This window comes from Sapajus apella, unplaced genomic scaffold, assembly GCF_009761245.1.
Source record: "Sapajus apella isolate SASKATOON/1434 unplaced genomic scaffold, GSC_monkey_1.0 scaffold23, whole genome shotgun sequence".
Classification (NCBI taxonomy): Eukaryota; Metazoa; Chordata; class Mammalia; order Primates; family Cebidae; genus Sapajus; species Sapajus apella.
Window position 1 is genome coordinate 9,381,804 of NW_022436963.1, and position 23,719 is coordinate 9,405,522.

At 49.2% G+C, this 23,719-nt stretch overlaps 1 protein-coding gene and 1 non-coding gene across 5 annotated transcripts in view; both read left to right on the forward strand.

The window, feature by feature from the left end:
* The first annotated feature begins 1,657 nt into the window (after positions 1-1,657).
* The window catches only part of FLNB (filamin B), a 166,966-nt gene continuing 144,904 nt past the window's right edge, over positions 1,658-23,719 (forward strand). For 2 of the 4 annotated variants that reach the window (XM_032290262.1, XM_032290263.1), the window contains exon 1: positions 1,658-2,109. In XM_032290262.1, coding sequence (XP_032146153.1) covers positions 1,818-2,109 — 292 coding nt within the window. In that variant the 5' untranslated portion in view covers positions 1,658-1,817. The remainder of the gene's footprint in view (positions 2,110-23,719) is intronic. The other 2 variants (XM_032290260.1, XM_032290261.1) reach the window with 2 other exon arrangements.
* On the forward strand, positions 16,471-16,577 carry LOC116559631. Its single transcript, XR_004272538.1, has one exon. It is a non-coding gene; the product is annotated as a U6 spliceosomal RNA (small nuclear RNA).

The following is a 23,719-nucleotide window of genomic DNA, read 5'->3' on the forward strand; positions in this document are numbered from 1 at the left end:
GGTTTGGTGAGGTTGAGGCTACAGGGAGCTGAGATCGAGTGACAGTACTCCAGCTTGGGAGATGGAGTGAGATCCTGTCTCAAAAAAAAGAAAAAAAGAAAAAGGCCAGGTGAAGTGGCTCACGTCTATAATCCCAGCCCTGAGCCTGGCATGGTGGCTCACGCCTGTAATCCAAGCACTTTGGAGGCCAAGGCGGGCAGATCACCTGAGGTCGGGAGTTCAAGACCAGCCTGACCAACACGGTGAAACCCCGTCTTTAAAAAAAATAAAAAAAAGAGGTAGAGGTGGGCGGATCGCTTGAGGTCAGGAGTTGTAGACCAGCCTGGCCAACATGGTGAAACCCCATCTCTACTAAAAATATAAATATAAGCCAGGTGTGGTGGCAGGTGCCTGTAATCACAGCTACTCAGGAGGCTGAGGCAGGAGAATCGCTTGAACCTGGGAGGCGGAGTTTGCGGTGAGTGGAGCTTGCCCCACTGCACTCCAGCCTGGGTGACAGAACGAGACTCCATCGCAAAAAAAAAGAGTCAGAGGAAGATGTATCTATGGAGAGAGGACTGAGAGACTCTACCTGATATTACAGTTTTTCTTTTCTATTTTCTTGAGACGGAGTCTCAATCTGTCGCCCGGGCTGGAGTGCAATGGCACGATCTCTGCTTGTTGCAACCTCGGCCTCCCGGGTTCAAGGGATTCTCCTGTCTCAGCCTCTCGAGTAGCTGGGATTACATGTAAGTGCCGCCATGTTCAGCTAATTTTTTAATTTGTAGTAGAGACAGGTTTTCGCCATGTTGGCCAGGCTGGTCTCCAACTCCTGACCTCAGGTTATCCACTCAGCTTGGCCTCCCAAAGTGCTGGGATTACAGGCATGAGCCACTGTGCCTGGTCCACTGCAGGCTTTCACAGAGGAAAGGGGCAGGAGCAAAGGAACCAGGCATCTTCTGGAAGTTGGAAAAGGCAAGGAAACAGACTCTTCCCTACAGCCCCCAGGAGGGAATGAATCCTGCCGACACCTTGGTTTTAGCTCAGCGAGACCCGTGTGGGCCATCGAACCTACAGAACTGAAGGATAATACATTTGTGCGAGTGTGTTTCAAAGGCACTTGTTACAGCAGTAGTTGGAAACTAATACACGCAGCAAGCATCACTGTTCATTTTTACCACCACTATTGAGCTGTTGGTGATGGTGGATTTATTTACACTTTACACTTTTCTCTCCCATTAGGCTGTGAACTCCTTGAGGTTGTGCAGTACGTTTGTCTTATTTATGTCACTGATTGGCAGGCTCGCGGAAGAATGCCAGGTACACAGGTGGAGCTCAATAAAAGCCCTTAGTGAATTTTATTGAATCTATAGATTGATGAAGACCTCCGCCCCGCGCGCCCCTCCCGCAGGTCCCACTGCGGCCCGACACATTCTGTCCGGCTCCCAGACCCCGCAGGTCCCCCCACTCCGGGGCCGACCCGATGATTTAGGCAGCCGTACGTCCGGCTGGGGTGGTGGGCTTCGAGTGCTGATCCCAGGGCGTCGTGGGGCGCAGTGCCAGTGGCAGGCTGCAGAGGGCGAGCGTGGCCCAGGAGCTCCCGCGGGAGGGTCGGGACGGGGCGGGGCTTGAGGGCGGGGCGGCTCAGCGCGCAGGCGCGAGGCCAGGCGTCTCGCACGGCCAGGGGCGGGCGGCCGCAGAGCAGCACCGGCCGCGGCTTCGGTAGCAGCAAGTTCGAGCCCCGCTCCCACTCCGCTTCGGTTCTCGCTCCTCTGGCCCTTAGGCCCCCAGGCAGTCGCCGGCAGCTCGTTGCGCATTGCACTCTCCCCGCCACCAGGATGCCGGTAACCGAGAAGGATCTGGCGGAGGACGCGCCGTGGAAGAAGATCCAGCAGAACACGTTCACACGCTGGTGCAACGAGCACCTCAAGTGCGTGAACAAACGCATCGGCAACCTGCAGACCGACCTGAGCGACGGGCTGCGGCTTATCGCGCTGCTCGAGGTGCTCAGCCAGAAGCGCATGTACCGCAAGTACCATCAGCGGCCCACCTTTCGCCAGATGCAGCTCGAGAACGTGTCCGTGGCGCTCGAGTTCCTGGACCGGGAGAACATCAAGCTCGTGTCCATCGGTGAGTTCTCTGGCCGGGCCCAGGCGCCGACTGTGGTGCCGACCCGCCCCCGCGCGGGCACCCCTGCGGAAGGCGAGGGTTTCCCGCAGCGCGCCCCCACCTCGGAGACTAGGGGGAGTCGGACCCGGTGGTGGGATATAGGGGGCCTAGACCCCCTCTCCGGCGCCCTCCCCTGGGCTGGGACCTGGTGTGATCGCTCCCCATCGTGCTCCCCAGCAGTGCATCTTTGGTTGGCTAAGGGTTGAGGGTTTGGGCTGGGGTTGCAGGAGGGAAGGTGGAGATACGGCATTTCTCTGCACCTGGGGCGCCCCTGTGGGAGCTAGGGGACTAGAAACCCTTGTTCGCGGTTCCCGGGGGCGGGGCCTTAGGGTTAGATACTACCCGGAGCGCTCGCCCGGCTGCGCCCAGGTTGGTGCGCTCTGCGGCAACTGAATGGGCGTTGGCTCGGAGGCCAGGCAGGGAGACTTGGGGAGGAACCGTTCTCTGCGCCTGGGGCCTCCCCACCCAGGTCGAGACTGGGACCTGGTACCTTCCCCTGCCGTCGCCGGAATGGTTGTGGGCCCCGAGACTGCAAGGGGAGGCGCGGGTGCGTGTCCTTGCTCCCTCTGCTCCCAACTCAGCTCTGGCCGCGCACCGCAGGTTTAGCCTACTCCTTGCTGCCAAAATTGTAACTTAGGGATGGTGGTAACAGTGATTGCTGTCTTGTAGGGAGCCCAACTGGCGTCCTCTGTGCGCCATCAGCCTTCTAAGTTACTTCTATCCTTACACATCCTGCGAGCTGGGGTAAGGCTAGACCCATTTTACAGATAAGGGGGTCGAGAGGGTTAACTGACTTGTTCAAGGTCAGCAAGTAGGGCCCCGCTGAGAATTGAAGGAAGTGGGCGACAGTTAGAAGGAGGCTTTGTTTTCCTCTCCCCTTCCAAACCCACACCAGGGTCTTCCTGAGAGGAGGGAGGGAGTTGGTGTCTCTCGCTGGGCTGGGCTTGCTGGGCTGGGTTGGGGGTGGGGGGTTGGAAGAATGAGGATGAGGTCTCCTTTGTGGTCTGTGATAGTTGGGGGCTTCCAGGAGGGCCACCAGGCTACTGAGAGTGTGGGCTGTGACAGTAGGGGCAAGGAGTTTGTAGTATGTGTGTGTGTGCATGTGGGCGTGTGTGCAGAGAATGTGTGTGCACACATACAGTGTGTATATGCAAAGAGAGTTTGCATGTACATGACATGGGTGTGCAGAGCATGTTTATATGCAGATAATGTGTATCCGCCTATGTGTGTGTGTGTGAGGGGTTAGGATAGGGGAGGGTCCTCGATCTGGGTCTCCTCCTAAGGAGAACCAGGGACTGGCCCTGGCCTGTGACCTGGGTCTCTTCCTGAGGAAACCAGGTCACTGTAGCGACCCTAGTGACAGGAAGAAAGGGAGATAGGTGTGGAGGCTGGGACTTTCTCCAGTGGAAAAGGGATTCCCTCTAGGCTGAGCCTCCCCCAGGCCTCAGGGCCTCACCCTTCCCTTCCCCCACACCTGTCCTGGCAGGTAGGGCTTCTTCCTGCTTCCTGGGGGGAGGCGCTGCTCCACCCAGCTGATCTCCAGCAGCCCTCTCCCTCCCCAAGGGTGGCTTCCCTGCAGAGGAATCCACACGGCAAGGCACGCTGTTGTCTTTCTTCTGGGGTCCATCTCCTGTACTGCGGAGGGAGAACCTCAGAATCTCCTAGAATTCTTTATCATTCAGAAACCAGCCTCCCCTCTGAAGAATCCCAAGGCCCAGCTGGGCTCAACTTGGATCTGTTCTTTGTTTTAAAAATGTGTATTAATTTAATTAACTGAATAAAGAAACTTAAAGTAAACCAGAAGTATCCAGATATGACATGAAATCTCTAAAACAACAACAAAACCAAACCAAACCACAGCACCAGCAAATCATGGACTGCCTGATCTACCCACTGTTTACAGAGGCAGCCGCCGCTTCCAGCACTGTCTCTCATCAGTGCCCGGGGCTGTGAGTCTCATTCTAGATTTTGTCTGGTCACTTACATTTTTTTACCTGGTCCTCCCGATTTCCCCCCTCCCCCCCAGACGGAGTCTTGCTCTGGTTGCCCAGGCTGGAGTGCAATGGCACCATCTCGGCTCACTGCAACCTCCGCCTCCCGGGTTCAAGCGATTCTCCTGCCTCAGCCTCCTGAGTAGCTGGGATTACAGGCACATGCCACCATGCCCAGCTAATTTTTGTATTCATAGTAGAGATGGGGTTTCACCATGTTGGCCAGGCTGGTCTTGAACTCTTGACCTCATGATCCTCTTGCTTCGACCTCCCGAAGTGCTGGGATTACAGGCATGAGACACCCCGCAGGGTCAGCCCTCCTGATTTTTATTCCCGAATCCACCCAGGCCCTAGCTACTCGCATTGTCCTGACATTCCGGGGTTAGTTAGCTCCTGTTCCTCTGTGCTGGGCCTGTGGGCTGTTGGCAGCGTCTTCCTTTTCCTACCACAACTTACATTGTATTTTTTTCCTTTTTAATGATTTCTTGGATCGTATTCCCCAAAGTGACATTCCTGGGTTAAAGGGTGTGACCACATTTATAACTTGTGTCATTGGCTGCCTAATTGCTCTCCCGAGAGATCTTGCAACAAACAGGTTTTCCACCCTCTGGAGACCACAGGGAGCCTTGGCAAGTGCCAGGACTGCTGTGGGGATAAAGCAGGAGGCTTCTTCCCTCAGCTGTGAGGCTGCTGTGGGTAATGGTCCTTCAAGGCAAAGTTACCTCCAGTTTGGACTGAGGCTCATATATTCACTGCTTAGGTTGTATTGCATTGTGCTGACAATGACACTAGCTTCAATTTGGTGGCACCTGCTAGGTGTTTAGTGTGTTCTGTTGATCACCCCATGGAATCTTCATGCTAATCATTGATTGATAGCAATTGCTGCCCTTCTTCTAATAATCCGCGTCTATAAGTCACTGGGAGAGTTCAGGGCTTAGTTCTGGCCTGGCCATGTTGTATTTAGAAAATGGTTCCTGTTGGCCGGGCGCGGTGGCTCAAGCCTGTAATCCCAGCACTTTGGGAGGCCGAGGCGGGTGGATCACGAGGTCGAGAGATCGAGACCATCCTGGTCAACATGGTGAAACCCCGTCTCTACTACAAATACAAAAATTCAGCTGGGCATGGTGGCGCGTGCCTGTAGTCCCAGCTACTCAGGAGGCTGAGGCAGGAGAATTGCCTGAACCCAGGAGGCGGAGGTTGCGGTGAGCCGAGATCGCGCCATTGCACTCCAGCCTGGGTAACAAGAGCGAATCTCGAAATCAAAAACTCAAAAAAAAAAAAAAAAAAGAAAATGGTTCCTGTTAATTAAATAAGGTGCTGTCTAATAATTATCTCAAAAGTCATGCCAGGGCTGGACACTGTGGCTCAGGCCTGTAATCCCAGCACTTTGAGAGGCCAAGGCGGGTGGCTCACCTGAGGCTAGGAGTTCGAGACCAGCCTGGACAACATGTTGAAACCCCATCTCTACTAAAAACGGAAAAATTAGCCAGGCATGGTGGTTCGTGCCTGTAATACCAGCTACTCAGGAGGCTGAGGCAGGAGAATCTCTTAAACTGGGGAGGTGGAGGTTGCAGTGAGCCAAAATCTTTGTGCAACCGCACTCCAGCCTGGGAGACAGAGCCGGAGTGCAGGAATGGTTTGCACACTGAAGGGACAGTCAGAATCAGGGGAGAACAGTTTGGTGGGCTAATGGTGATCCTACTCTTGCACCATTACTATTATTATCCTTATTTAAAGATGGGAAACAGGAGTGAAGTAAACTAGCTAGTAAATGGTGTCTGGAACCCAGGTCTGCCCAGCTGTTGAATTGGAGCCTTTTCTGACTTGCCTTCCAGTTTCAGAGATGAGTAAAGTACAGCTTTTCTCTCCACATCAGAGGGTCCCTGTAACACTAGGTTTGCAAGTCTTAGGTGTTAGGGCGGTGGCTGGATACCCACACTCTGAACCTCTGGCCTTGGACAAACTAGGGATTTCAGGGCCTTCCATGATTGGCAGGATTTTTTTTTTTTTTTTTTTTGAGACGGAGTTTCACTCTTGTTACCCAGGCTGGAGTGCAATGGCGCGATCTCGGCTCACCGCAACCTCCGTCTCCTGGGTTCAGGCAATTCTCCTGCCTCAACCTCCTCAGTAGCTGGGATTACAGGCACGCGCCACCATGCCCAGCTAATGTTTTTGTATTTTTAGTAGAGACGGGGTTTCACCTTGTTGACCAGGATGGTCTCGATCTCTTGACCTCGTGATCCACCCGCCTCGGCCTCCCAAAGTGCTGGGATTACAGGCTTGAGCCACCGCGCCCGGCCTGATTGGCAGGATTAATCCTCCAGGCTGTGATGAGGGTCTCACTAGTTGAGAGTTGAGAGTCAGTCGGGGTCAGCTTGTCTACTGTGTTGTCCTCACTGTTTTTTTTTTTTTTTTTTGGTTGGTTGGTTAAGATTTCCTGCTACCCAATAGATGATGTTTTACTGTTTTATACCATGTCAGGGAAGGTATCATTGAATGAATACAGGGTTTTGTATGCTTTGGATAAAGCCAGACAACCGGGGAGTCATTAGAGTTGTGTACATGTGTCCAGCTCTGCGATAGGCGTGGTTCAACAGCTGCCAGAGGACTCCAGCTTCTCTGCCTCCAATCCACTGAAAGGCAACCCTGGCTGTATATTCACGCTTGTGGTTCATTGTAAGGTAGGCGCCATCCAAAAGCTGAACATTTCCTTACGTTTCTTCTTCTGTTGTGGGCAGGTCATACCGAAGCCTCAGCGTCTTTAATTCCAGCTGTTTGCCAGGAGTTGGCAGTTTTATTTACTTGTTTTTCCAAAAAACTTTCTGACGTGGGGCAGCCCAGCCAGCTGGGAGGAAAAGGGGTCTCTCAGCCCAAGAATGAGGATCAAGGCCTAGAAGTCTGGGTGGTGTGTTTTGTTTTGGGCCTTTAGAGAAAGGAATTATTTCCTTTTCAGAGGATGTGGTCTGACCCTAAAGTTTACTTGACTGACTTGCACCAGGCCAGCGCCAGAGCAGACAGGGCGCATGTTCCTAAGACTTTGGGTCACTGGGCCGTTTCCAGGGTGGTGGGTCACTGGTGCATTCAGCTCCTTTTCCTTCCTCTCCCTTTTGTGCTACTACTACCAAAATCATTTCCAAATAACTTTAAATTCTGCTCTTTCTTGCACGTCTAGCAGATGCCAACATGTCTTTTGGGCAGTACAGAGAGTGCTTAAAAAGTAGCCAAGTTGGCCGGGCGCGGTGGCTCACGCCTGTAATCCTAGCACTTTGGGAGGCTGAGGCGGGCGGATCATGAGGTCAAGAGATCGAGACCATCCTGGCCAACATAGTAAAACCCTGTCTCTACTAAAAAATAGAAAAATTAGCTGGGCGTGGTGGTGTGAGCCTGTAGTCCCAGCTACTCGGGAGGCTGAGGCAGGAGAATTGCTTGAACTCCAGCCTGGCACCTGGTGACAAAGCAAGACTCGGTCTCAAAAAAAAAAAGTAGCAAAGTAGCATGCTTTGTCAGAATTATTAATAACAAGTTCGTAGCACATTAGCATGCAATGTGGCTTGTGTAGTAGTTAAGAGCAAGGATTCTTAGTTTAAATCCCACTTGCCACCAAATAGCTATTAAGAAATGTCTGTGCTTTGGTTTTCTTATCACTAAAATGTGGATGATAATTACCTCCTTAAAAGGTTGCTATAGAGATTAAACAAGTTAATAATTTTTAAAGTGCTTGGCACAGTTTACGTTAAATAGTAAGTGCTGTGAGTGGCTGTTAATTAAGTAAGGCAGTGTCTAATAATCTCCAAAGTCATGCCGGAAAGGTTTGCACACTGAATGGGCATTTAAAATCAGCGCGCTCTGGGGAGAACAGCTTGGTTGGCTATGGTTGAGCCTACTTGCCAAAATATGGCTGTGGACTGCCTAGACGGTGCCGCCTCCTTGGAAGGGGCTGCCCCCTGGTATGTTATGGCCGCCTCCAGGGCCCGTTCACACCAGCTTTGTTTCCAAGCTGGACAGGGAGCTCCAGGCGGTTGGTCATTCCAACCTCCCACCCCGTTCAGGAATCTCTGAGCCAAATCACTTCCAGATGGTGGTTGGGCCTCTGTGGCGCTCTCCCAGCAATGGCGGAGCCAGCATGCCAGTCAGCAGCCGTCTTCTTTCTTGGAGAGTCTGTGCTAAAGGAGGGCTTTGATTTGGAGCCAAAGTATGTCTCTTGGGTCCTGGTTTTGTGCTGTGAGGCGGGTGCCATGGAGTGGGCTGCTGGCTTAGTTGAGGATGGCTGCCCTGCTCCTTGGGGGAGCAGATGCTCAGGGCTTGGAGCCTCTAGGTCCTGCCTTCAGTGGCTCCATGGTCAGGGTGCCAGTCACCCTGCTTTTTCTATAAATGGCCTCTAGGTAGCACATCCTAGGCTAAACTAGATGGAGCCTAGTGATTCAGGGCCTCTGTCTGAAGCTAGACTGTCTGGATTCTAATCCGCACTCTGCCTGCTACCAGCTAAGAAACTCTAGTCCACTGCTTTAACCTTTCTGTGCCTGTTTCCCCATAAATAAAATGCATGAGCAGGCCGGGTGCGGTAGCTCGCGCCTGTAATCCCAGCACTTTACGAGGCTGAGGCTGGCGTATCACCTGAGGGTGGGAGTTCGAGATCAGCCTGAGCAACACGGCAAAACTCAGTTTCTACTAAAAATACAAAATTAGCTGGGTGTGGTGGCACATGCCTGTAATCCCAGCTACTTGGGAGGCTGAGGCAGGAGAATTGCTTGAATCTGGGAGGCAGAGGTTGCAGTGAGCCAAGATTGTGCCATTCCAGCCTGGGCAACAAGGGTGAAACTCTGTCTCAAAAAAAAGAAGCAAAATAGTTGCTATCTTAGAGTTACATATGATTAGGTTAAGTTGTAGCACAGTGTTGTCCTTATCACTGGTAATACTGTGCTTTTGGACCCAAGTCCAGGACTTTGTCTTGTCTTCTGTATGTTCTCTTGCCAGTCCAGATATTTTTGGAATCCTATTGCTGTCATCTGGGGTGTGTTAGCTATTCCCTTTCCCCAAGTTTGGAACCTCTGATGAACATGTTTCCCAAGATCCTTTCTTTCTTCCTTTCCTCATTCAAGAAATATATGAAAGGCCATCTCTGAACCAGGCTCTGTGCTGGATGCTAAGAGCACAGGAATGAGAGGATCTTGTCCTTTGCTTGCCTCAGACACGACTCAGAGGGGAAGAGACAAGCAAACAGAGGAGAGGAGAAGAGCCCTGCAGAAGAGAGCTGCTCAAACCCTCAGGCATGTGCTTATCACCTGGGGGCTTTGTTGAAAATGCAGGTCTGATTGAGTAGGTGCTGGGTTGGAGGCTGGGATTCTACGTTTCCAACCAGCTTCAGATCCTGCTCTCTGTGGACCACGCTGTGAGTAACAAGGATCTAGGTCCCCAGCCTTCTGAAGAGGATGAACATCTACCCCGAGGCTGGGTTGGGTGATCTAGAAGTTTCCCTGGAGAAAGGGACCTTTCAGCTAAGACCTAAAGCGTGACTAGAATTAGGCAGGTGAACAGACATTTAGCCTAGGAGTAGAAGAGTGTGTAAGTTTAGAGGTCTTGATGCTCAGGTTAAGGGGGCAGTGGAGAGGTTGGCAGGGCTGACTCACCAAGGGCTTTCTGAGACTGGAGGCTGCCTATGGGGTATGCTCCTTGAATTTGTCTGTTTGTTTATTTATTCATTTTTTTGAGATGGAGTTTTGCTCTTGTTGCCAAGGCTGGAGTGCAGTGCAGTGGCACAATCTTGGCTCACTGCAGCCTCCACCTCCCGGGTTCAAGCGATTCTCCTGCCTCAGCCTCCCAAGTAGCTGAGATTACAGGCATGCGCCACCACACCTGGCTAATTTTGTATTTTTAGTAGATACAGGGTTTCACCATGTTGGTCAGGCTGGTCTTGAACTCCTGACCTCAGGTGATCCACCTGCCTTGGCCTCCCAAAGTGCTGGGATTACAGACGTGAACCACTGTACCCGGTACCTTGAGTTTAGTGTAGGGTAGTGAACCAGCCGAAAGGGGCCATCTCTCTCAACTGTTGCTCCAGTCATTCCTATTAGCTGAAAATTTTGCACGTGCCCCTTCCTCATATATACATATACATATTTATTTATAAGCTATAAACATATTCTACTGTCAGTCTGCATATTACATATTAGTAAAGCTTAGTTTCTTTTTAGATGACAAATCCAAATATAAAATCTGTTTTTTTCCTGGCTCTAAGGGATTATCTTGTGTGCCCTTGGGTGCATACACCTCATTTGGAGGCTCCTATGAAGGCTTGTGTTTCTACATTTAGTTTTTTTCTTTTTTCCATATTCTTGTTATTCTATTTTAATTTTCATCTTTGAGTATTCTAAATTAAGGAGCTGGATCTGTAATTATAACCCCTTCCCCCAACAATACGTTTTACTAAATGAAAACATTCAATGGAATGAGCCATTTTAATCTTAATGGGTGCTATTTCCTGCTTTTATAATGATTACAATTGCCTTTCATGACGTTCTACTGGAAGCCATCTTATATGACTGTTGTAAATCTAGTTATTCATTAAACAGGCTCAGTAATCCCTAAATTGGCTCAGGTTATTGTATAATAAACAATAATACTTTTCTTCAGGAGCTAAGAAGAAATAGCTTCTTAAAAATACCTTGTATTTTTAAGGTGCCTAGCTCACTTTGCATGGGAAAGTGAGTCCATGTACCGGGAAGAGAGCTTCTTGGGGAAATGATTAGAAAACCAAATGGCTCTCTTTATGACTGAAGTGGTGAACCAGTAGGTGAGAGTAGGTATAGATGGTATAGAGGACGGAACTCCTGGGAATTTTCATCAGGCACACTTAGTTCAGGATTTAGTATTTGGGGTAGAGGAGGACAAAGAGAAACACTGAGCTCTGTGTGAAGCTGCTGCCCCCTAACAGCCTTGGAGCAGCTGCCTTAACTGTGTTCGCTTGATAAACTGTAGGTGGTTGTAACTTTCTGCACACTGTTTATTTATGAAAGCAATTGGATGGGATTTTATTTCTGCCCATTGTTTGAGTATAGCATTTACCAAAGAACAGTTTTGGGCAGACCCCATTCAGTAGAATGTCCTTGGCCAAAAATTTTCTTGTACTATAAGCAAAGAAGCAGTTGGGTTTTTCACTTAGTCAAGACTGCCTATCACATTGAGTTACTGTGACAGCCGCTGTCTCCCTTTCCCCGTGATCAAAACCTGGCGTTTCTAAGCAGCGCATGTAGAAAGCTTGGCAAGGAGGACCCTTGTCCTCCTACATATTATTTCTTGACTCTTCTTGGTACCAAGAATACATACAAGTGATGCTGGCTGTGTACTGACTGTTGAGGATATTCATCCTCTAATATACCATCTAGTATTTCTCATACCTGCCGTCTGTTGACCATTGGCCTGTCTTACTTATATGACTTCCAATCCTCACGAACTCTGCAGAGCTAGTGGCTTTACATCTGTGAGAAAAGAAAAGAACCTTTATCGGAGGAAGGTGAGTCCTTTTAAAGTGAGCTATGTATTCATTTATTTATTTTTTTTGAGACAGAATTTTGCTTTGTCACCAGGCTGGAGTTCAGCGGCACAATCTTGGCTCACTGCAACCTCCGCCTCTGGGGTTCAAGTGATTCTCATGCCACAGCCTCCTGATTAGCTGGGATTAAAGGCGCCCACCACCCCGCCAGGCTAATTTTTGTATTTGTATTTTATTTGTACTTCTTTATTTTGAGACAGGGTCTCACTCGGTTGCCCAGGCTGGAGTGCAGTGGTTCGGTCTCAGCTCATTGCAACCTCTGCCTCCCCATTTCAAGCGATTCTCCTGCCTCAGCCTCTCCAGTAGCTGGGATTACAGGTGCCCATCACCACGCCCAGCTAATTTTTTGTATTTTTAGTAGAGATGGAGTTTCAGCATGTTGGCCAGGCTGGTCTCGAACTCCTGACTTCAACTGATCTATCTGCCTTGGTCTCACAAAGTGCTGGGATTACAGGTGTGAGCCACTGTGCCCTCCCCATGTATTCATTTCTTGAAATCACTTGCTGGCCAATTGTGGTGATGCATGCCTGTCCTGTAATCCCAGCACTTTGGAAGGCCGAGGCTGGAGAATCTTTTGAGGCCAGGAGTTTGAGACCAGCCTGGGTGAGATTGCAATCTCTACAAAAAAAATTAAAAAATTAGCTGGATGCAGTGGTACAGCCACTTGGGAGGGTCAGGTGGGAGGATAGATTGAGGCCAAGAGTTCGAGTCTGCAGTGAACTATGATTGTTGCCCCACTGCACTATAGCCTGGGTGACAGAGTGAGACCCGTTTCTAAAATGAAGAAATTGCTATTGTGACAATTAGCTATAAATTAATGTCATAATGCTGCACACAATACTATAATCCACACCCTATAGTTGAATGATGTATGGCCAACCACTAATCAATGCTATTTCTCTAAGCCAATGAGAAATCCTGACAAACAACTTTGTATCAGTTCACTCCCTGTCCCCTTTTCTGCTTTTAAAAACCTGCTTGTAGCAAAGGCCAAACAGAGCTCATATCCAAGGTTACTTGGGCCTGAGTCCTTCAGGCAGCTGTCTTCACTTTGGCTCATGTAAACTCTAATTGTTTAAATTTTGAGTCTCAGCCTCTTTCTTCCTCTCCCTCCCCCGAGATGGAGTCTTGCTCTGTTGCCCAGGCTGCAGTGCAGTGGGTCCATCTCAACTCACTGCTGGAGTGCAATGTCATGGTCCCGGCTCACTGCATCTTCCGCCTCCTGGGTTCAAGCAATTCTCCTGCCTCAGCGTCTCGAGTAGCTGGGATTACAGACGCACACCACCACCACACCTGGCTAATTTTTGTATTTTTATTAAAGACGGGGTTTTGCCATGTTGGCCAGGCTGGTGTCGAACTCCTGACCTCGTGATCCACCTGTCTTGGCCTCCTGAAGTGCTGGGATTACAGGCATGAGCCACCGCACCTGGCCTCAGCCTTGTTCTTTTAGATTTACATCTGTTTCCATTTTACAGATGAGAAAACTGAGGCACAGCTGTGCCTCACTTTACAAGTCAGGCTTCTTGCCTGCCTGCATCATGCAGTTAAGTACTTTTGTATCAAAGTTGGGTTTGACACTCTGTACAGGAAAATAGATATATTGTAGTGAGAGGGTGTGGAAGAGACTGTTTTCTGCTTCTGTGGAAGCTAGTTCTTGTTTTGCTTTGCTCCAAACGTGACTCATTTGCGTTTGATTGATGTGAAATTGAAATTTCCTTCTAGAAGACAAAACTTTTTGGGGGCTACTTGCCTTATCTTTTCCCACACCATGGAGCTCTGCCTGGGACCTTTTCCACAGTTTTTGGAGACATTGCTCTAGTTCTTTCCCTGCCTTTGGTTTCCAGGGGGCAGTAATGTCACCGCGGGTGTGCACAGTAGGGACTAGCTGAAGCTTGCTTTAGGGGAGGTGGGCAGGGCTTTTCTTAGTGAGGTCTGGAAACCAGAGGTGCGGAAAGAGGTGCCCCTGGACCTTTTCCTGGCTGCAGGGGTCACAGCATACACCGTGTCACCACAGGACATGTGTGTGAGGGTGTTATTGAGAGCCAGTTATGCCAGGAGATCCTTGGTGACAGCGGACATAGCCGCAGCTGTGCTCTGTCAGAAGTGAGCTCACCCAGGCTTGGCGCAGTGGCTCACGCCTGTTATCCCAGCACTTTGGGAGGCTGAGGTGGGCGGATCACAAGGTCAAGAGTTCGAGACCATCCTGGCCAACATAGTGAAACCCGCATCTCTACTAAAAATACAAAAATTAGCCAGATGTGGTGGCATATGCCTGTAATCCCAGCTACTTAGGAGGCTGAGGCAGGAGAATCGCTTGAACCCTTGGGGTGGAGGTTGCAGTGAGCCAGGACCATGACATTGCACTCCAGACTAGGTGACAGAGTGAGACTCCATCTCAAAAAAAAAAAAAAAAAAAATCAGCTCACCCACAGCCTTTCCTTCTGCTCCCTTGTTTAACTCATGGGAGGGTGTGCTGGTTTGTGTTTGCTGGTGAGCCCAGCAACTGAACCCTTCTTTCCAGGCCTGGCACCCGGCCTTTATCAGTTCCATGGCCCTGGCACAAGTGGGCAGCCTGCTTCCAATCCAAGCAGGCGGCTTTCCGCTCATCTGCAGGTAGCCTCTTGGACAGACCCCTTGCTGTGCTCCGTAGCACAAAGCTGTGTGAGCCAGAGCTGAGCTTGTGATCCCCACGGGCTTCTCCCGGGGCGCACCTCTCCTGAGAGACAGAAAGCTGGTCTGTCCGGCCCATTCTGGGCTCAGCCTCGCCAGCCGTTGCAGGGCTGGCTTGCTGAAAGGTCTGGGTGTGAACACAGCACTCCTGTTCTCTCTCTGAAGGCCCTTTATGCTGGCGTGAATTCCTTTTCTCATAGAGATCTGAAAGCGCTTTTGACTAAATGGGTCACCTTTCTGAGTATTTTCATAAGGCTGGTCAGCCTCTACCATGCCAGACAAGTTTTCTGGAATTTCCTTTCCAGAAAAAAAAAAAAAAAAGGCTACTAAAGAGTTTGGAGTTATTTGGAACGCAGGGTGGAATTTTGGCATTCGAGCTATAGGGAAACGGGTGGGGATTTGTGGTAGGCACTATGTAAATTTACCGCGGCCCATAAATTCAGACTTTAAGATGAAAAATGGCAAGCAGCAATCAGCTCTCCTTCGACAGACAGGAGCGGTGCTGCCTTCCGCTGAGTGTGACTGAGGCAGAAGCAGGCCTCCTAGGGAGGCCGGGGCAGGAAAGGTTTCTTGGTGGCAAATTTAATAAGATTTCTCAGTTTCCTTCATGTACCAAGAAAATAAGTTCTTATCATGCTTGTACTGTACTTCTTGTGTGTTTCACTCTGATTTCCCTGCACCTCCCTGAAATGGTTTATTGGATCCCAGGGACACAAGAATGATTTGGCATCTACAGCTTATTGTGGGAGCAGGAGCTGCGCGGTGCTTCTTGCCCAAGAACAAATTGATGGTTCCCTTGGTGTGAGGTAAAGCAGGCCAGAGTATGGGACCAGGCCCTGCCTCTGAGGGGACCTGAGGTGCAAGGCTTTGGAGCTGAGACCCTAAAAGGCCTTTGCGAGTCTGTAGTTGTATCAGTTGAGCAGAGTTCATGGTTCTGTTTACAAGATTCCCCTCTCAGCAGAGGCAGGGGTGTGTGCTGGAGGACTGGCCATGTGCGGCTGGGATGGGGCCCTGGTGGAACTTCCAGCCATCCAGGGACAGAGCACGGAACGTGTTCTGAGCGAGGTGCCTTGGCAGAGCTTGGCTTGAAAGCACCTGGGCAGTGGCTTGTCACATTCCTGATCTCTACCAAAGAAGGCAAGCTGGCACCTGGGGGATGGCTCTCTAGTCAGGGCGTCCTTTACGGGAAGTGATCCAGGTGTCACGTTACACTTCCTGCAGGCACGCACCTCTTACCTAATTGTCCCCCCTTTTCCCGGGACATTCAAGGGGAGTCACACCCAAGGTTGGGGGACATGAGGTCCTCTCCCGGACACCTAACACCCTGTTTCTTTTCTTTTCTTCTTTTGGAGACGGAGTCATGCTCCGTGACCCCGGCTAGAGTGAGTGCTGCCATCACAGCTTACTGCAGCCTTGACCTCCTCGCCTCTAGCGATCTTCCCACCTCAGCCCCTCCCCAGTAGCCAGAATTCCAGGCACACACACCAAAACACTTGGCTAATTTTGTATTTTTTTGTAGAGATTGGGTTTTGCCGTGTTGCCCAGGCTGGTCTTGAGCTCCTGGGCTCAAGCGATCTGCCTGCCTCAGCCTCCCAAAGTGTGGGGATTACAGGCATGATCCACTGTGCTTGGCCACACTGCCCTCTTACTGAGCCATATCGGTGTTCTAGATTGCCTTCTTACTCTCCCACAGATCATCACTACTCCAGGGGCAGGCGCTGTGTCTCTTGTTCACCTCTGTGGCTCTGAGCTTGGCCCTTAATAGGAATTTAATAAATAACTTGTTAAATAAACAGTCTCCAGCATAAAAAGTTGAGTATTAAGTCTGGTACATTGACTTATTTGCAATGTGTTTGCTTTTGGAACATGCAAAACAGTGGTTCTTTGCTGCCTTTAGTGAAGTGGGAGTTATATGTAGTAGACAGCTGGCTCTGGGGTCCCAGTAGAACACTTCGCTTTTGGACTGTGATGCTGAACTTAGAGAACAAAGCACTTCATGTTCGTTCTCTGGATATCTGTGAGTTGCTTCAACAAGGCCTTAGAGAACAAGGCCTTTTCCAGCTTTCCAGGTGAAGCTCAGAAAATGAATTTAGTAGGAAATTACTGAAAGTCATGCTCACTTCGGCAGCACGTATACTAAAATTGGAATGAGACAGAGAAGATTAGCATGGCCCCTGCGCAAGGATGACACGCAAATTTGTGAAGTGTTCCATATTTTTTTAAAATAAAAATATAAAATTAAAATTAATTAAAAAGGAAATTCCTGAAAGTCACAATCATAGTAACTTTCATTACTTATAGTGAATATAGGGAGAACATGTCTTAAGTACCAGGTATTGTCATAAATGCTTCTTACTAATAGCCATATGAAACATCCTTGCAATTCTGAGTAGTTATTGTTACAATTCCTGTTATGCAGATGAGAAAACTGAGGCCTGCCTAGATTGGCCAGCAAGTGTGTGGTTTTTACTCAGATCCTTGTCTGAGATGTTAATCCTCCTGTCTTACTGCTTTTCCAAGGAAAGCCATCAGCTCAGCATGTCTTTGAAATTTACTTCTTTTTGAAACGATGTCTCGTTTTGTCACCCAGGCTGCCATCTCGGCTCACTACAACCTCCAGCTCCTGGGTTCAAGTGATTCTCCTGCCTCAGCCTCCCAAGTAGCTGGGACTACAGGCGTGTGCCACTATGCCCAGCTAATTCTTATATATGTGTGTGTGTGTGTATATATATATATTTTTTTTTTTTTTTTTTTTTTTTGAGACCAAGTCTCGCTCTGTCACCCAGGCTGGAATACAGTGGCATGATCTTGGCTCACTGCAACCTCTGCCTCCCAGGTTCAAGCAATTGTCCCGCCTCAGCCTCCCAAGTAGCTGGGATTACAGGTGCATGCCACTATGCCCAGCTCATTTTTGTATTTTTAGCAGAGACAACGTTTCACCGTTGTTAGCCAGGATGGTCTTGATCTCCTGACCTCGTGATCCGCCTGCGGCGGCCTCCCAAAGTGCTGGGATAACAGGTGTGAGCCACCATACTTGGCCCTAATTTTTGTATTTTTACGAAGTCGGGGTTTTGCCATGATGGCCAGACTAGTCTTGAACTACTGACTTCAAGTGATCCGCGCGCCTCGGCCTTCCAAAGTGCTGGGATTACAGGAGTGAGCCACCCTGCCCGGCCTGAAATTCACTTCCATTAAGTTTTTTTTGAACATTAAAAAGTTACATGTGTAGTTCTTACTCTTTGCAAAAAATTGCAAGAACACAGAAAAATGTAAAGAAAAAACATCACCTGTGAAGAATTTTAGTGAATCTTTTTCTACTTTTAGGGAATTTTGCTTACAGCTGTCTTTTAATCAGAATAGGCAAGAAGGAGATTCCTTTCTCAGGAAAAAAAGTGACTGAGGACTGGAAATGCTTTCTGAAATCATTTTGGTCATCCTGATGGTTATAATGAGATTCATCCTCAGTTGAGTTATTGCTGAGCTTTGGCCAGCCTTAAAAGGAAAGCTCTTATTTGAGTCTCATTGTGGTTTGCAAGTCTCCCTTGGTCTAGAAATATGTTTGGTCAACCACGGAGTGGAGGTGTTCAGCCACTTTCTGTCTCTCTTTCTCTTTTTTTTTTGAGACGGAGTTTTGCTCTTGTCGCCCAGGCTGGAGTGCAATGGCATGATGTCAGCTCACCGCATCATTTTCCTGCCTCACCCTCCCGAGTAGCTGAGAATACAGGCACGCACCACCATGGCTGGCTAATTTTGTATTTTTAGTACAGACAGGGTTTTGCCATGTTGGCCAAGCTGGTCTTGAACTCCTGACCTCAGGTGATCCACCCACCTCGGCCTCCTAAAGTGCTGGGATTACAGGCATGAGCCACCACGCCCAGCCCCACTTTCTGTCTCTTAAAAGTTTTTAGGGTCCACTTTTATTGGGACTGTCAGGGTCTCTTAATAATAGTTATTATACTTGGTAACTATTGTGACCTTGTCTCATGGGCAGCCCAGCATAGAAACTGGCTCAGCTCCATTAGCTGTTTAAACATGTTTCAGATGTGAGTCTGACACAATGTAGTTGGACAGCTTGCTTCACCCTTAACTGCCTGGGAACTTTGAGAAGTTCCCAGGTCTTCATGGTATTGCTTTTTGGAGGCACCACTTTCCCAGTAGCCTGCAGGACACCAGGCCCATGGAGCCATCCTGTCTCAGCCAAGAGGCAAAGGAGATGGAATGGAAACCACTTCTGGATACAGATCCAGCCACTTCCGGAGTGCTCAAGAGCATGGATCAGATCGACCCTGCTGCTTTCTAGCTGGAAGACTAGGGGAAAGTTGTTTGACTTCTCTGAGTTTGTGTCCCAGGATATAGCAGTACCCCCTTCCTGGTGTTGTTGATAAAATGATGTAATCCTGATAATCAGTTGGCCCAGTCCTTGGAGGTGGTGGTGGGAGCTGGCTAAGTGCCTCATGAATGGCGGTCATCATACTCCCCCACCTCCTTTCTCTCTTCTTTCTCCTTTCCCATCTTTCACCCTCCTAATTCCTGGACCTGAGGCTGGTCTCTCCAGACTGGAGGAAGAAGTGACCTAATTATCTAGGAAGGTGAAAGGCGGTTGGGAATACTCCCAGAAATTGGTCAAAGATGCCTCCTTCTACCTAAGAGACTCTTTTTAGAAGAAGCAGCAACCTGGGTCTTTGGATAACTGTTGAGTAGGAACCATCATGAGTGGCATTTTTGCATTTCTGGTCTTCTGGCCCAGCCTCCTCTTTTTTTTTTTTTAAGGAAGTTCCATTGCCCTCCCTCACCCTCTCTTTTGTCTCCTGTAATGTCCTTCACCTCCATTTCTTTCATTTTTTTGCTTTTTCTTTCTTTTTTTGAGACTGGATCTCATTCTGTGGCATAAGCTGGATTGCAGTGGCACAGTCACAGCTCATTGCAGCCTTGACCTCCAGGGCTCAGGTGATCCTCCCATCTCAGCCTCCCATCTCAGCCTCCTGAGTACCTGGGACCATGGGCGCACACCACCACACCCAGCTAACTTTTGTTTTTTTTGTAGAGACAGGGTTTTGCCATGTCTCCTAGGCTGGTCTTGAACTCTGAGATTACAGGCGTTGAGCCTCCACACCTGGCCTTCCCTCCCATTTTTTTCTTTCCGGGTTTTACCTTTCCCAGAGCACCCTCTTGGAAAGATACTCTCCCAGCAGCAGCAGTAATCTCCTGGTCCTGTGTTTGCTCCTGGTCCTGAGTCTTGGCTTTGCTCCTTTGTAGCTAGCTGGCTGACCCTAGGGACCTGCTTCCCCCCAGGAGCCTGTTGTCCATGGGCCGAATGTGGTCCTAAAATGCTCTGTCTTACAGGGGCCAGGCATTGTGGTTCATGCCTGTAATCCCAGCACTTTAGGAGGTGGAGGCAGGAAGATCACTTGAGGCCAGGAGTTTGAGACTGGCCTGGCCAACATGGCAAAACACTGTTTCTACTAAAAATACAAAAATAAGCCAGGCTTGGTGATGGGTGCCTGTAATTCCAGCCACTCGGAAGGCTGAGGCAGGAGAATTGCTTGAACCTAGGAGGCAGAGGTTGCAGTGAGCTGAGATCATGCCACTGGACTCCAGCCTGGGCAACAGAGCGAGACTCTGTTTCAAACAAACAAAAATACTCTGCCTTACAGAGTTCTTAGGTATAAAAGAGAATGTGCATCTAAACCTCTTGGCGCTGTGTCTGGCTCATAGTAAGTGCTCAGTAAACATCAGCTGCTGCTATTGTGGTGTTAGCGTCAGCACTGTTGCTGTGAGACCCTGCACTTCCTACTTAGCCTTGGAAAAATCAGTCTTGACGTTAATGCCATGGGCTACTGCTTCTCTTTTCAGGGCTTTGTGGAGGAGGGTGGAGCTGGAGAGACATGTGGGGATCTGTCAGGGTTACATCCCCCCGCACGGGGCTGAGGCCGTGCTGACTGCCTTGTGTGCTTCCAACCTGGAGTATAGGGCGGCTGTGCCAGCGGCTCCCATCCCCCAGGAATCTGGCTCGTCCCTGCCTTGGCCCTGGCACCGCTTTCCCTCCTAGCTCTTTGGCATCTGGGGTCATGGCGGAGCTGCCTGCCATCTGTCAAAATTTTTGCTGCCCTGGGTGTGGCATTAAACCCCTGCACTGTCCAACCTGGTGTCATGGAGCTGGCGACAATATTTTTACAGTGGTTAGTGCTTGGAAACTGGACTTCTGGGTTATGCCCTGTGCAAACAGCATCGAAGTCACTGGGCTGGGGTGACGGAGGAGGCTGCCAATAGGGAATTCTGTGGCTCCTGGGACGGGAATAAAAATGGGAGTTTGGGGGCCAGTATTCTCAGTTCTTTTGAGGAGCTGGCGAGTCTTTGCCCTGATGGGTAGAAGGAATCTGTCTGTGTTGCGTGAACTGTGTACTTCTCCCAGTTGCTTCTTGGACACCAGCTGCCTGCTGTTCATAATTGGGCCGAATTCCTAGTACTTGCAGCGTTACCAAATGTCAGTTTTAGGCCATCTCTGGTGTAGTCGGGGAACGCCCAACACCTTTCCTGAAGGTAGAATTTGTGTGGGTTTTACTTCACTGAGTGACTAATGCAGATCTTTTGTTTTAAGGATGGGAAGAAATTCGTCAGCCTGGGTACTTTTTCCATGTGATGGGGCAAAAATTTAAAGCATTGAACAATGGTTTAGTAGTTTCTCCAGCTACTAGAGGTGACCATTGTCATTCCAATCAGCTGGTGTTAACCCACTCCCATTCTGGAGACCCGTTTCTGGTTCTGGGACATGCTGGTAGGACATGCTGGATTTCGCAAGATTGCAGGTCCCAGGCAGATGTCTGGACTCAGATTCTGGCTCTTTTTTTTTTTTTTTTCTTCAGACAGAGTCTCCCTGCATCACCCCAGCTGGAGTGCGGTGGCGTGATCTTGGCTCACTGCAACCTCCGCCTCCCAGGTTCAAGTGATTCTCCTGCCTCAGCTTCCCACGTAGCTGGGATTACTGGCATGTGCCACCATGCTTAGCTAATATTTGTATTTTTAGTAGAGACAGGGTTTCACCATGTTGGTCAGGTTGGTCTCAAACCTCCGACCTCAGGTGATCCACCTGCCTCAGCCTCCCAAAGTGTTAGGATTACAGGCACGAGCCATCGTGCCCGGTCCCAGCTAATTTTTGTATTTTTAGTATCGATGGGGTTTCACCATGTTGGCCAGGTTGGTTTTGAACTCCTGGCCTCAATTGATCTGCCCACCTCGGCCTCCCAAAGTGCTGAGATTACAGGCCTGAGCCACCGTGCCTGGGCCAGACCCTGGCTCTTACTCCTGAGTCTAACTGTGTTCCCCAAGCTTCAATCATTCATAAAGGAACCACCTTTACTATTTTGCCATATCCCATGGCTGTCTCTATTTCATTTTTCACTTAATATTATTTTCCCCTGCAGTTGACTCACATGTAAAACAAATGTATTTGAAAAGGAGACTTTGTGTCACTATAATAATGGAAAAATAGTGTCACTAGGTAAATGGAAGGTAACCATAAATAAACCCCAAACAGTTATTAAATTCCAGCCAGCACCGTTGCCTGTTCACAGCATGAGGCATACTCTCTTTTGGTTAAAAAGGGAAATTAGCAAGAGATGGAGAGGTGTTGAAGGTAACGTAGCACCACGTTGAGCCTTTTCCTTGATCTGCTCAGAAGGATTGAGAAAGAACTGGAAAGAGAATAACGTCTTTCTCTAAAGCGGCTGACTGTGACCAAGAGCCCAGAGTAGTAATGTATAGATGCTTTGTTCAGATACTCCTACAGCCATTACCAAGTGCCGGGGTGTAGAGGGGCTGGGAGTATAGAGGGGATTAGGACTTGGTCACTGACCTCCAGTTGCTTGTGGTCTAGTAGTGGGAAGGTGATCGTAGCAGAATATTGAATATAAATGAAGATCCGAGTGGGCTACAGGGCTTTAATAGGAAAATCACAGGCCTAAGTTCTGTCATGTGTATGGGGGTCTACAAATAAGAGTTGTTCAGAATTTTTTTTATTTATTTAAATTTTCCATGAAATGTACAAAAAATCTATTTCAGTCTAGAATGACTCTAGAGAAGCTCTAAATATATTAAAGTTGTATTGGCTGGGTATAGCGGCTCATGCCTATAATCCCAGCACTTTGGGAGGCTCAGGCAGGAGGATCACTTGAGGCTAGGAGTTTGAGACCAGCCTGGGCAACATGGGAGACCCCATCTTGTTGCCCAGGCTGGAGAACAATGGCACGATCTTGACTCACTGCAACCTCCACCTCCCAGGTTTAAGCAATTCTCCTGCCTCAGCCTCCCAAGCAGCTGGGATTACAGGCATGAGCCACCACACCCAGCTAATTTTGTATTTTTTTAGTAGAGACGGGATTTCACCATGTTGGTCAGGCTGGTCTTGAATTCCTGACCTCAGGTGATCCACCCATGTTAGCCTCCCAAAGTGCTGGGATTACAGATGTGAGCCACTGCACACTGCCAAAAAATTTTAATAAACTAGCTGGGCATGGTGTTATGTGCCTGTAATCCTAGCTACTTGGGAGGCTGGGGCAGGAGAATCCCTTGAACCCAGGAATTCCAAGCTGCAGTGAACTGTAATCAGGTCACTGCACTGAAGCCTGAGTGACAGAGTGAGGCCTTGTCTCTTAAAATAAATTTGTGTGATTATTTGTTTTTTTTTTATGGTGTTATGACTGTGATTCATCTTAACCCTTTATGTGGTAGTAACTAACTTTTTCTTTCCCTAAGAGCTGATTTGAGTTTTAGGTTCTCTTGGAGTCCGGACAATTATAAGTAGATAAGATGAAACAAAATGGCCTGAAATACTCTTACAACACTCATACTGCCCCCTCAGATGAGCATGTCCTATACTCTCTACAAAGCAAGCTATACGCCAGAATTGAACCTCTGAAAAGCCTCATACTGTTTATCTCTGGGAATGGATGGTGTTCTTTGGGATAAAGGGATATGAGGTTCTGTCTGATTTTTCTGTTCTTCTGGTAGCTTAGGGCATCCCTCTCCTCTGTTGGGTTTCTGGGAGAAGGGAAGTTGTGATTAAGAATAAGAATTTGGCAGCCGGGCGCTGTGGCTCAAGCCTGTAATCCCAGTACTTTGGGAGGCCGAGGCGGGTGGATCACAAGGTCAAGAGATCGAGACCATCCTGGTCAACATGGTGAAACCCCGTCTCTACTAAAACTACAAAAAATTAGCTGGGCGTGGTGGCGCGTGCCTGTAATCCCAGCTACTCAGGAGGCTGAGGCAGGAGAATTGCCTGAACCCAGGAGGCGGAGGTTGCGGTGAGCCGAGATCGCGCCATTGCTCTCCAGCCTGGGTAACATGAGTGAAACTCCGTCTCAAA